Source organism: Biomphalaria glabrata, chromosome 10, assembly GCF_947242115.1.
Source record: "Biomphalaria glabrata chromosome 10, xgBioGlab47.1, whole genome shotgun sequence".
Classification (NCBI taxonomy): Eukaryota; Metazoa; Mollusca; class Gastropoda; family Planorbidae; genus Biomphalaria; species Biomphalaria glabrata.
The window spans coordinates 41,363,020-41,377,096 of NC_074720.1; the positions used below are offsets into that span (position 1 = coordinate 41,363,020).

The following is a 14,077-nucleotide window of genomic DNA, read 5'->3' on the forward strand; positions in this document are numbered from 1 at the left end:
TTCAATTACAAGTTCCAGGTGTACTTGCCTTCTATTCAAATTACACATTGGTCATTTTAACAATGGAGCTCTCCAGACAAAAAGTCACATTCAATAAACTTTCAAACATACATACTGACATAACTACATTTGTATGGTGCCATTCAATAGACTTTCAAACAGTATGAAGAGACTGACATAACTACATTTATATGGTGCCATTCAATAGACTTTCAAACAGTATGAAGAGACTGACATAACTACATTTGTATGCAGTATCAATTTAAGAAGCTAACCAATTAGTTAATTAACTATTGGTAATTAATGATTTTGTTTGGTATATTGGACAAGGGAAAGAAATCGTACTTGACAGATGTGGTGGTATAAGTTGAATAGTCCCCTTGAACTTTTTCAAAACTATGCATTTAAAAAACGATCATGTAAACATTCACAGAGATACCACTTCTGCCTCTTTCCTTCCACAACTGGTCTAAACAAGTGATTGGATTGTAGGGCAATGACAAAACTAAAAGCCAAACAAAAACAATTGGTAAAAAATATTTCTAATGGCACAGATTTATTATGTGTAGGTCAATCATACATAAAAAAAATACATGACTTGTCCAAACTAATTGATTCATATTAAATCACTACAATTTCTATTTCTACAATTATTTTTGTGTGTAAAATTGCGTATCGGAAATATTCCGGGTACTTGAAATAAGCTAGTAATAAAAAAAAAATACACATTAAAAGATTAAAAGACTCGTCCAATAGAGTACTGTAAATGTGTAGTTTCACACATTAGTTTCAGGTCTTAAGTTTTTTGTTAGCCTCTATCGAGTTTGATCCCAATTCCCAGAATTTTTGTGAAGAATTTTTTTTCTCTATCAGGGATAGCTATTAATTATTATTATTTTTTTTTTTTTTTGGACTGCTGAACCCGAGTGATACTTTGAGACTAGTGTAGTTTTAATTAAGCTCTTTAATTATAGAGCTGTATTTTAAAATGGAGCTCTGTTTAATGAAGCTGCTTTCTGGTTTCACTATTTCAAAATCTACATTAAAATTATAGTGAAAATACAAAAGTCTTTTCCTATAGCGCTGAAGTGAAATCTTTCGAATTCGCCAAGAAGTCTCCTCAAGTGATATATGATATCAGATATATCCAGATATAGTCAATAAAATTATTTTGTTCCTTGATATTTTAACATTAATTATTTGTTCATCTGAACGAGAAAATGAACTCATATTAAAATCTTAAATGTATTATTTAAGAAAAAAAAATTGTGCTTGCTAGAACCTCTCACCGGGCCGGAGTTGGCCCGCGTGTCATAGTTTGTTCATCACTGGTGTAGACATTTTGTTATCTTCTTATCTTATATAATACAGATCTTACTTCAAAAAGAAGATAATTACGTCCTACGCGTCATGCATTTAGTCATGCATATTAACCAATGACTTGTTAACGGGAATTTCCGTTCTTCCACAGTTTGGCACTTGTGCCGTCTGCTCTTGTTTTCAAAAAACAATTTAAAAATACAGACAAATTTATTGTAAAAACAAAAACAATACACAACAAAACTTCAATGAAGGAGCGTAAAGTGAATTTCCCTTTACTCTTGAAATTTTCAAAAAATGACAAGTCTAAGGAAACTTCCAAAAACGCTGAATCTAATGTCAAAAACAAGAGGAAGTAATCCAAGAATTTTCATTACTTAATCTGTAATCTATAATACATAAAACACTAAACCATTACCATAACTTCAAACTTACGGATAGAAAAATAAAAACTAATGAGATACTCAGCAGGACACAAAGATAGAGGCACATTTCTTATTCCATATTCTAGAACAAATTCGTACAAGTGCTCTTTCTTCCCTAGTGCCTTTAGAGAATGAAATGGGTTGCCTGTATCAGCCAGGAAAACCAGCGACTTAGCAGAGTTTAAGTCATTGACTAAATTGACATATTATGACACATGGGCGTAGCCAGGATTTTTTTTTCGGAGGGGGGGGGGTGACTGACACCCTAGTCAACCGTAGGTCACTGAAATAGATGACATTTACATCATCTGCCATATAGACCACAAGGTCTGAAAGGGGAACTTTACTTTTTTACTACTACATTTGGGCATTGACAAGGTTTTGTTGACATAGGTTGCTGCATACAAAATTGCGGATTTACAATTTAGCCTACTAGGATCTTAAAACAATATTTCATTGGTCCCAGGCCCAGCTATAGACAACACTCGCTATGGCTTAGTGCCCCTGATCATGTTTACTATTGACATTTAATATGTAGACTTATAGAAGGGTTCCAAAGACCCTAATTAATATTCAAGAATAATATAAAACATAATTCAACTTATACCACTTTACAACGGATACATCTGTACATTTTTTTTCCTTGTTCAATACCAAACAAAATAATTAAGTACCTATGATTTGATTTGATTTTGATTTTAGGCACCTATAATTAATTAACTAATTGGTTGATGTTCTTATTGATTCTTGTTTTTGTTAAGTACAAGAAATAATTGTGCAAAGATATCAACTTGTTCCGAGAATGGGAAGTGGAAGAAATAAGTTGTACACAAATTGTACCAGAGTTGATATAAACTTGGAAATACGTAAAAAAACAACAACAACAACAAAAAAAAACGTATATAAGGGGAAGAACTCCATACTTACAATCATGTTTCTCGAAAATGTAAAAGCTATTTCCCTTTGTCGATATCATGCAGTATAATCATTAACAATAATTATTTAATTGCTTTATTTTTAAAAAAATTGATTCATGTTTTAATAGGTGCAATAAATAATTGTGCAATGTTTCAACTTGATACGAGATTGGGTTTAGGAAAAATAACGTGTTCAAATTTCGACGCAGACATACAAAGTGAATTGATGCAAGCTTTGTAAAAAAAAAATTGTATATTTTGTTTAAATAACACCAAGCCTAGCTATTCATCCGTAAAACTTTGATTCTTCCATCAGATTTGCCATCTACCCAGCCCCGGTTGTAAATCGGTATGAGATCCTCGTGCAACGCTCGGCGTACACATACGACGAGGTCGAGGAGTGGTACCCAAAACTGCCTTATTTTCACGAGGATGCTCAGAAGCCTTTCAAATTTTCAAGGTAAGTAACTTTCATCTGTTTCTCACGGCCTTATCGCCCCTATTATCTCAGTTCTGTAGATGTAACTATGATTACTGTGGTATTGGGTGGTTAGTACGTGTTTGCATTTTATGAAGAAACTTTTAAATCTGATATCTTCTTCTTTCTTCTTCATCGTTCTCATTGTTATGTTGGAGTGTTCATATGACTGGACCAATACATGAGATGAACTGCGCAGTGGTTTCCAAATCAGGGAGCTCTCCATATAGTTTTCTTTCTATTGGGGTGATTTGGGGCCAATGTCTTATACGGGCCTCTTGGTAGAGAGAGCAGTTTTGGAGAACGTGGTCGGCATTTTCTGGTGATACTCCACATGGGCAGATTTCACTGGTTCCAATTTTGAGCTTCCGGAACATGTGTTGTCGCATTCTGTTGTGTCCGGTCCTGAGTCGAAAGATTAGACGTTGGTCTTGTCGGGATAGCTTATAGTAAGCATCATCTTTCTTGTGATTTGGATGGGAGCTCGTCCATTTCTCATTTATTTTATCTACAATTAATTTCTTCATTTCTTCTGGATAGAGAGCAGAGTTTACTTGTGAGTTTGTTCTCCCACTCTTGGCGAGTGTGTCAGCCTTCTCATTTCCTGCTAGTTGTATGTGAGCTGGTATCCATTGAATGACAGTTTTTTTTTCTGTTGTGGTTGAGCTTTGTGAGTGCTGTTCTATAAGGGACCATATTGAAAACATAAAAAGAAAATCTGATTACAGACCAACAGAGCTCAAGGAATCTGATATCTGAATTCAAGTGTATTGCCAGAGAATCTATAGAATTTCTCTTAATGAAATAAAATAGTTTCATTTCTTCAAGTTGATATCACAAAGAGATTTAACACAAACTACAAACAACAAGCAATAGAAAAAAAGAATACTTTTTAAAAACAAAGATATCTAAGGCAAGGAAGCACGAATTACTGCCAATGATCTAAAAAAATACGGGATTTAACTCCCTTTCTGCCAGTTTCTGCTATATAAAACAAAATATATTAATTAGTACTAAATGATTAACTAATTTGTTAATTTTTGGATTGATTCGTTTATTGTTATTGACTATAAATAATTATGCAAAATTTCAACTTAACTCTTTCTCTCCTAATCGACGATACCATCGTTGATTTTGACCTCATTAAATTAATGTTTAATTTTTTAAACTTGGCTTTGAATTATATAAAATTTTATACCAAATACATTTTCTGAAAACCAACGACAAAGCTATTGAAGTCCAATCATAACAGGGGTAGTGAAATAGTAATAAGCAAATGTAGAACTTCTTCAAAACGTGGGAAAATAATTACGGAGAGAAAGAGTTAATCCGAGAACGGGAAGTGAAAGATAAAACGTGTCAAAACGTAATAAGGGGACTAAATCCATATATATATATATAATTTCATAATTGTGTTAGTTCAAAATGGGTATTATACTAATGGCTTACACACTTAGTTAATTGTTTTAAAAAAATTGTTACGGTCCGTCAAAGTATTACTTTTTAGCAGTGGCGTAGCTTGGGTTGCGGGAGGGTGGGTCCAAATTTGAAAATCCCCCACCCCCCACCCAGTCGCACACTTAAGATGGGCCTCCAAATGAGTCTCAGAAATTTGTTTTTTTTTTAAATTAACTATTACGCCTTTATCTCATTTCATGATGTCGATGTCAAAATGCAGGGGCCCTTAAAGAGGTCAACCCCCCCCCCCGGGCACCCAAATCACTAGCTACGCCACTGCTTTTTAGTTTTTGTTTTTTTTTGTATCCCACGATCCTAACAAGTGCGCCAATGACTGTAATACAATGTGTGTCTGTTTCTTGTCTTAGTTTGCTGCCGATCGTTTCAACTATTGCCAACTACAAGTGGAAAAAATATCTCTACGGTGACTTGATATCAGGCCTGTCTGTCGCATTTCTTCAGATGCCACAGGTTTGGTAACTAAACAAGCTAATGTGTCATTCAGTAACGACTCCATTTCTTTGGGAACATTTAGCAACGACTCCATTTCTATGGGAACATTTAGTAACGATTCCATTTCTTAGCGAACATTTAGTAACGACTCCATTTCTTTGGGAACATTTAGTAACGACTCCATTTCTTTGGGGACATTTAGTAACGACTCCATTTCTTTGGGAACATTTAGTAACTCCATTTCTTTGGGAACATTTAGTAACGACTTTATTTCTTTGGGAACATTTAGTAACGACTCCATTTCTTTGGGAACATTTAGTAACGACTCCATTTCTTAGCGAACATTTAGTAACGACTCCATTTCTTTGGGAACATTTAGTAACGACTTCATTTCTTTGGGAACATTTAGTAACGACTCCATTTCTTAGCGAACATTGAGTAACGACTCCATTTCTTTGGGAACATTTAGTAACGACTCCATTTCTTTGGGAACATTTAGTAACGACTCCATTTCTTAGCGAACATTTAGTAACGACTCCATTTCTTTGGGAACATTTAGTAACGACTCCATTTCTTTGGGAACATTTAGCAACGACTCCATTTCTTTGGGACATTTAGTAACGACTCCATTTCTATGGGAACATTTAGTAATGACTCCATTTCTTTGGGAACATTTAGTAACGACTCCATTTCTTTGGGAACATTTAGCAACGACTCCATTTCTTTGGGACATTTAGTAACGACTCCATTTCTATGGGAACATTTAGTAATGACTCCATTTCTTTGGGAACATTTAGTAACGACTCCATTTCTTTGGGAACATTTAGTAACGACTCCATTTCTTAGCGAACATTTAGTAACGACTCCATTTCTTTGGGAACATTTAGTAACGACTCCATTTCTTTGTGACATTTAATAAGGACTCCATTTCTTTATGACATTTAGTAACCACTCCTTTTCTTTGGGGATATTTTCAAACGTGATTCATTTCTTTTTTAGCTCCCAAAGAAATGGGTGAAAACCGCCATGGTTTTGAGCAGTCTGTCCGTCTAGCAGGCTTAGATAGTTATTAAGCGGGAAAAAAAAAACGATATTGGTTTTGTGTAGTCTGTCTGTCATGCTCATGCATATTGAAAGTGCTATTTGACCATAGCGTAAAAACAAAAAAAGTAGCCATTGCTTCTGCTTCGAGCGCGATACAGACCTTTGTGAATTTGTATTTAAAATAACGTTTTTACAAAGCATTTTATCAACTCACTAACTCAATCTGTCTGTCTGTCTCACTGGTAAAAAGTATGAACATGTTTTTTCCCCCCATTTCCATTCTCTAATCAAGTTGAAACTCTGCACACTTATTCATTGTACCTGACAAGACACAAATTAATTTAAAAAAATTAACCAATTAGTTTATTAATTAAATCTTGATGAAGCATCATGTTGTTTGATATCGAAATAATGACAATAAATGCTAATTAATGAGAAATGGGGATGTATATGTGGATTTAATCCCCTCACTATGTTTTGATAAGTTTTTCTACCACTTTCCATTCTCGGATCAAGTTGAAATTAAACATACATTTTTATAGTCGATAAACAGAAGTCAGTACAAAAAATTAACCTGTATTTAATCAATAACTACAAATAGATTTTAGTTTTATATAGTATAAAGGGAGCCAAACCCAGCAATTTTCAGATAAATGACAGAAATTAGTGGTTCTTTCCCTTAGATAAGGCTTTGATTTTTTTTTAGAAATAAGTATCCTTTTTCTATTGCTTGTTAGTTTTTGAAAACTAAAACACATGAAGAAACCGGACTGATAACAACGGAAAAAGACCTATGCCTGGAAATGGACATCGATTTTATTTTGCGACGGTGGCTTGATGACGTAGAGGCAGGTCTACAACAGCTAAAAAGTCCGGGCATGGAGACGTAAAGCCCAGGATAGATCAGAATAGAGAGATGTGCTAAAGCAGTCCAGGGCCCTCCAAGGGCTGTAGCGCCACTGGGATGGATAATCTTCTTCTTCTAGCCAGCTTTTTGCTGCTGAGCTGTCAGCTCTTTTGCAGACTGTGCTAAGAAAAAATAGTAAGCTGTTCTCTTCAGTTGTTCAGCACTGCTGTACAGGGTGTTGGTTATGTTAGGCTGTAGTGGTAGTATGGTCTGCCTAAGGTGGATGGGATGGATAATATAAAATTATTGTTATTCAAAGTAGCCCATCCGCAGAGAGGTCGACGGCCCCATGAGTGTTTACGCATATGCCCTTATAGCCAGCCCGCCCATGTAGCTGCAACAGTGTTTCCCACACAGTGTTCAAAGGGTCCGAATATGTTCCACGAAGTATTAATTAATTCTTAAGTTTGTATAAAATATGCTAATAAGTAAAAGCTTAGAACAGTAGGCCTATATAGGCCTACGAAACGAAGTGTAGAGTTTCTGTTGTGTGTAGAACATATGAACAATATAACCTCTACTATTTCCAAGAAGTTAAAGAGCCCCTTTAATAGACCAGTATTTGCAGTAAATCATTCCATAGACCTTAACTTACTGATAAACTAAGGCCCGTATTAACTATACACAAAAGCACAAATCTCGAATTTTGGGAAATGATATTTAAATTGTAGACCTTACACACCTATATGCAGCACTGTACATATTATGATTTATAAACTTATTGACAATAAGGACTAAACCAATTTTACTATTGGCTATTACTTCAGGGTCTAGCTTACGGCCTTCTCGCCTCCATGAGCCCTGTCTCCGGGTTCTACACTTCCTTCTTTCCGGTCCTGATCTACATCTTCTTCGGGACCTGCCCACAAATCTCCATGGGAACCAACTCAGTGACGGCCCTGATCACAGCCGCGATGGTGGAGCGAGAGGTCGACGTCTACTTGAACCAAGATGGTAAATATGGAGCTAGCTAGATCAGATAGATAGATAGATAGATAGATAGATAGATAGATAGATAGATAGATAGATAGATAGATAGATAGATAGATAGATAGATTACATTAGATTACATTAGATTATATTAGACTAGACTAGACTAGACTAGACAAGATTAGATTAGATTAGATTAGACTAAATTAGATTAGATTAGACTAAACAAGACTAGATTAGATTACATTAGAATAGATAGATAGATAGATAGATAGATAGATAGATAGATAGATAGATAGATAGATAGATTACATTAGATTATATTAGACTAGACTAGACTAGACTAGACAAGATTAGATTATATTAGATTAGATTAGACTAGAATTGATTAGACTAGACAAGACTAGATTAGATCACATTAGAATAGATAGATAGATAGATAGATAGATAGATAGATAGATAGATAGATAGATAGATAGATAGATAGATAGATAGATAGATAGATAGATAGATAGATATGGAAGCCATTGTTGAAGATTCACAGCCGATCCTTCAAACTCGCATGAGACGCTTAGATATGGCTGTGCTCTCTGACGAATGGCGCTTAGAGTAGGATAACCAGACATCCGGAAATAAGAGGACATGTCCTCCTTTATAAAAAAAAAAAACGCCAGTCTTTTCATTTTGACATTTGCTGCAATAGAATATTGTTCAGTAATCATTCATTATTCATGATTTTAATTAAACATACAAACTTACTGAAAATGTAGAAGAAATAATTGACGTAGTTGGCAGCCTCCTTCGTGAACGTGTGTTGGTTGATTCAAAACCTGCTTCTTATAACTTCTTAAACATGCGGATTTTTTTTCAAATACTACATTACTGCCAACTCTGAGAAATCTTCCCTGTTCAATAGATTGTTGACAAAGGAGAGCTCTAGACTTTCCTTTGACAATTTGAAACAAAGTTTATAAGAAAAAGTAAAGCTCCCCTTTCAGACCTTGGGATTTATAAGTCAGATGATGTAAAGGCCATCTGTTTCTGTGGACACGGATTACGAGAGTGTCAAGCGGCCAGCACAATGACCAATCGTCTTTATTTTTCCCCAACTCATGTCAGGTACCCATTAGAGGTGGGTGGACTCGCCCAAAAGATCCCGAATTTAAAAATCCCAGTCTTCACCAGGATTGGAACCCGAGACCCCGGTTCGAAAGCCAAAGCGCTCTACCGCTTAGCCACCGCGTCTCCAAGGCCCTTGCTGTTGTACATTTTTTTGTGTGGTGTTTGGTCCATTCACAGATGATAACACAACTCTCTCCACTGAAGAACACATGGGCTACAGAGAGAGTGTCGCCTCTGCCTCCGCATTCGGCTCCGGGATGCTGCTCCTGCTGATGGGCATCTTCAGGGTTGGCTTCGTGACCAGCTACATGCCGTCGTCCTTCGTTGGGGGCTTCACTGCGGGAGCCGCGGTGCACATCGTTACCAGCCAGGTGAATTAGCCCCCGCCCCCCCTCCCCATTCATAGCATCCTCATCTCAACTATCATTAACTCTTTCTCTCCGTAATTATTTACCACATTCTGGTGGAATCAACGCTGGTAGCGTCAGTTAGGAGAGAAAGAGTTAATCTAGTTTTCACATTTACCAGTTTGTTTAGCAGTCTGTCACATTCAGGGGTGAAGCGTTTTTTTTTTTATTTAAAAAAGAACAAGCAAAAATAAAAAAAAAATCCTTGAAAAAAAAAAAAACAATACAAAAGCTTATCTAAAGGGGAAGAACTCCGTTCAAAAAACTATACCTAGCAATAATGTTCAAGCTATTTCCCTCATTCGATATCAAACAAAATAAATTAATTACCAATAAAAATTGACTATTGTGAATTTCTGTAAAGTGATTCCTTTTTAGGTACAATAAATATTTTTTAAAAGTATCTACTTGATCGGAGAATGCGTGATGGATAAACAGCTTTAAATTTTGTTAAGAGAACTAAACCCAACAAATTTAGCTAAATACGTAAAAACTGAACTATTGTCTATGTCAACGAATAATTGTGCGAAGTTCCTGCTTGATCAGAGAATGCAACAGGCCAGATTGGACTTTTCATTGGGCCGAAGTTGACACACGGACCGTAGTTTCTTATCACTGATTGTCAAGAGCGTGGGTGTGTCGACCAAAGTTTCTAAAAATTCTTATTTTACCCTTAATGTAATAAAATGAAAAAGCCCCTTAAAATAGTTAAGATATTATTACAGGGTATCTATATTGTCTCAATATTTTTAGTTAAGTAATAAATTATATATATATATATATAAATATAAAACCAGCCTTAGCAATCCAACTATAATTCTTTATTTTTTTCTCCTCTTATACAGGTGAAACACATTTTTCATATCAAGATTAGAACTCATGCTGGCGTGGGCAAGATCATTCGAACTTACAGTGACGTGGTCAAGGAGATCCCGAAGACCAACATAGCGGACACTGGTCTCTGCATCCTGAGCATGGGGGTGCTGCTCCTCTTTAATTTGCTCAACCCTAAGATTAAGGACTGGCGCGGCTACGAGGTCCCCATCAACCTCATCATGATAGTCGTCCTGACGCTCTTCTCTCACTTCCTGGACTTCGGCCCTGTCTGGGGAATGAACACAGTCGGGGAGGTTCCCTTCGGCGTCCCGGCGCCGACGCTGCCGCGATTCACCGTTCTCCCCAACATCGTCTCCGACGTGGTGGCCCTGACGGCCATCACTTTCGCCATGACCATCTCCATGGCCATGCTTATGGCCAAGATCCATAACTACGACGTGGACAGCAACAGGGAGTTGATCGCCTACGGGCTTTGCAACTTGGGTTCCTCCTTTTTCAAATGCCAAGTCAGCAGCGTATCTCCGCCGAGAACGATGATTCTGAGCAACACAGGGGCAGAGACGATGCTGAATGGAGTCCCCACGGCGCTCTTTCTTTTCATTATGTTCTTTGCTGGCACACTGCTCAAGTCACTGCCCATCGCGTACCTGGCCGCGATGATCATCGTTGCAGTGAAAGATCTGCTGCTCCAGTTTCTAACAGTGCCCAAGGTCTGGAAGGTCAGTAAAGCGGACTTCTTCGTCTGGACAGGCACTTGGTTGGTCACGGTCTTCGCGGATCTGCCCTGGGGGATCATAACCGGGATGTCCATCTCCATTCTCGGGCTGGTCATTAACAACCAGGTCATCGAGGGCTCTCTGATCGTTTGCGCCAACAACGAAGACCTCCTCCTTCGCGGCGAAGATCGCATGTTCGTGCATCAACCTAAAGGCATCCGAATCTTCTACTTCCCGTCCCAGCTCTTTTTCGCCAACGCGGAGATCTTCAAGAAGCAGCTCTTTCAGAACGTCTTTGACCCAACCACTGTCCACGCGATGGACTATCAGCTGGCGGAGGACCTCAGCAGCAGCGTGATGGACCTCGAGAACGCAGAAGTGAAATGCATCATCATTGACTGCTCAGCCATAACTTACATCGATATGGACGGAGTGAACATGCTGAAGATGGTCATCATTCTGTACCGGAAGGCCGGGATACAGATTCTCTTAGCGAGAGTCCCCGAAAGAACTATGAGAGTCTTGGAAAACGGGGACTTCTTCGCGCTTCTGCCAAAGTCTTGCGTGTTTCATGACGTTGAGGACGCCATGTACAAAGAGCAAGAGACTCGCTACGGCGTGAGCAGGCTGTCCTTGACATTCTCCACCGTCTTGATACCCACCAACGAACCCTCGAGTGTCAATGTACAAAACGCTGGGAGTGAAATTTTCTGAAACTTAACATCTTCCAAAAGTGAACGTCTATCAAAGGGTCAAACTACCCACTTTTGAGCATATCTTTTCAATAAATCAGAACTAGAAATCGTTATCTCTGCTTGTAACTGAAACTTGCCACCTTGAGTCTACAATTAATTAACCAACAGCATTTCTAAATCATTTCTTAATATAAAAGTTGATTGAATGCTAAAGCACTATTGCCAGGGCTGGATTTAAGTTTGTGGAGGCCTCTACCCTTTTTTTTTTTTTTAAAGCTTTAATAAAAGCCCACTTTTTACCACCTATCAATAAACATAATGATATCTAATAGCAAGTCATATTTTAGAAGAAAGAGAGTACTTGTAAATTTGATCTAATTTTACTATATTTAAAAAAAAAAAGTAAAAAATATTTTTTATGCAATTTGTGTAAAAAAAAAAAGTATATTTTGTATGTTTTTGAGCTTGTGGAAAGTAAGATCGTGTGCGACTTTAAAAACCTCTTTTGTGGAAGCCCCCTTTTTTTTGTGGAAATCCTGGGTCTATAGTCTCGCCTGCCCTGCTTTAAAAGTAAAACTAGTTGAGACCGCTTTGTGCTTGGGACAAAACTAGTCGTATAAAATCCTTCAACTTTGAGAGCAGAACTAATCAAATAAGAACTAATCAAATAAGAACTAATCAAATAAGAACTAATCAAGTAGTGTCTTTAAACTATTGACAAAAAAACACTAATAAAATGAAAAGACATGTTTATAATGTATTTATTTATACATATTAGTGTTGTAAAATTATATTTATAAAGGCCTATATATGTGTGTGAGTCTGTGTGTGTATATTAACTCTTCCTCTCCTAACTGACGATACCAGCGTTGATTCCACCAGAATGTGGTAAATAATTACGGAGAGAAAGAGTTAATAATGCATGATAATGTAAAGCTTTCGTTGGGATTAGCTATAGGGAGAATAAACGTATGTAATAATGATACTCAAAAGGCCATGTACAAAATATAAACATATAGGTCATGTACAAAATATAAACATATAGGTCATGTACAAAATATAAACATATAGGTCATGTACAAAATATAAACATATAGGTCATGTACAAAATATAAACATATAGGCCTACTGTATTTTGACATACCGCATTCAAAAATGGAATTGGGTATGACATGATGTAAAAATACTAATTAAATTATTACACTATTTTTTTTTATCAATTGTATTTTTTCCCCCAAGTCTTCATTTATTGTTAGGCCTAAGCCTTTCATTATTTAAAAAAATGATATGGTAGAATTTTTAAATGTATCTTTTTTTTTTTTTTTTAATTGTGCAAACGTGTTCAACTATTTATAACAAATTATTGGACTATGACTTAAATTAGGTTCTAAGAAAAAAGGATTTTCTATATCAAAAATTAAAAGTCATATTCAATTTTGTGTTCCTTGTCAAAAGTCTATAAATTTGTTTTATATTTTTTTAAACTCATAGATGTTGTCTCCGGGCCCTCTCCTACGCCATTACATTTAGATTGTTATTGCAATTATTAGGCCTACAAGGGCCCAAAGCAAATTTCGTTTTACAATTTCTTAGTATTTCGCATTGTATACATTTGAATTTCAAAAATATTGTAAATATAAATGAAAAAAAAATTTATATGCTTTCAAGTTTCTTTTTTTCGTTGTATTCTAAAGACCGTGGACCCAGTTCACTTACGCAGCACTCCAATCTATGTGAACAAAGGGGCAGACGATCTGTTCTCTCCTGAAGTGGATTGTTTCATTAGAACATTGTTTCCCACACTTTTTCCTTAATGGAACACTTTGCACATTCCTACTATTTAGCGGAACACTTAACTTATTTTTATGAGAGATTTTAAAACATGGTGGCCTACTAGTTAATTATTCCATCAGTAGTTCGTGGGACACCTATTCAGACCTCGTGGAACACAGTCTGGGAAACTGCATTAGAACATCACAGCTTAATGAATGAAGGAGCAAGGACGCCATCTATTGGCAACATTTGCTTGTAGTTCAGAGGTCTGTGTAGCACAGTGGTGCCCAAAGTACGGCCCGCGGGCCAGATCCGGCCCGCGACGTGGTTCTATCCGGCCCGCTGAAATGTCAGCACAAATTGTAGACAATCCCCCCCCCTCATAAAAAAAGGTTGAAAAATGTATTTTTACAAATGTTTGGGCTCTCCCTTTTCTCTGATGGGTTTGTAGCATGACCTTTATCATTTTCCGTTTACGACATGGGACTCTAAATGTAGAATTGACCAGGAAAAGTGAACGGATCTTTGCTATTGAAACATGATAATATGCCAACATATTTGATTTGTAAATAAAATGTGGCTGTTTAAAACAAAC

At 36.7% G+C, this 14,077-nt stretch overlaps 1 protein-coding gene across 2 annotated transcripts; it reads left to right on the forward strand.

Annotated features, from left to right (window-relative positions):
* Nucleotides 1-1,520: 1,520 nt before the first annotated feature.
* Nucleotides 1,521-13,363, forward strand: LOC106077939 (sulfate transporter-like). Of its 2 annotated transcripts, XR_008780198.1 has the most exons (7): nt 1,521-1,675; nt 2,979-3,122; nt 4,967-5,069; nt 7,770-7,956; nt 9,232-9,425; nt 10,307-12,728; nt 12,807-13,363. XR_008780198.1 is itself a non-coding variant. In XM_013238650.2 (6 exons), exons 1-6 carry the CDS (start codon nt 1,569-1,571, stop codon nt 11,726-11,728), a joined length of 2,157 nt encoding a protein of 718 aa, XP_013094104.2. In that variant the 5' UTR covers nt 1,521-1,568; the 3' UTR covers nt 11,729-13,363. The 2 variants fall into 2 exon arrangements, 1 of the variants encoding a protein (XP_013094104.2); XM_013238650.2 differs by having other exon boundaries at nt 10,307-13,363.
* The last annotated feature ends 714 nt before the right edge of the window (nt 13,364-14,077 follow it).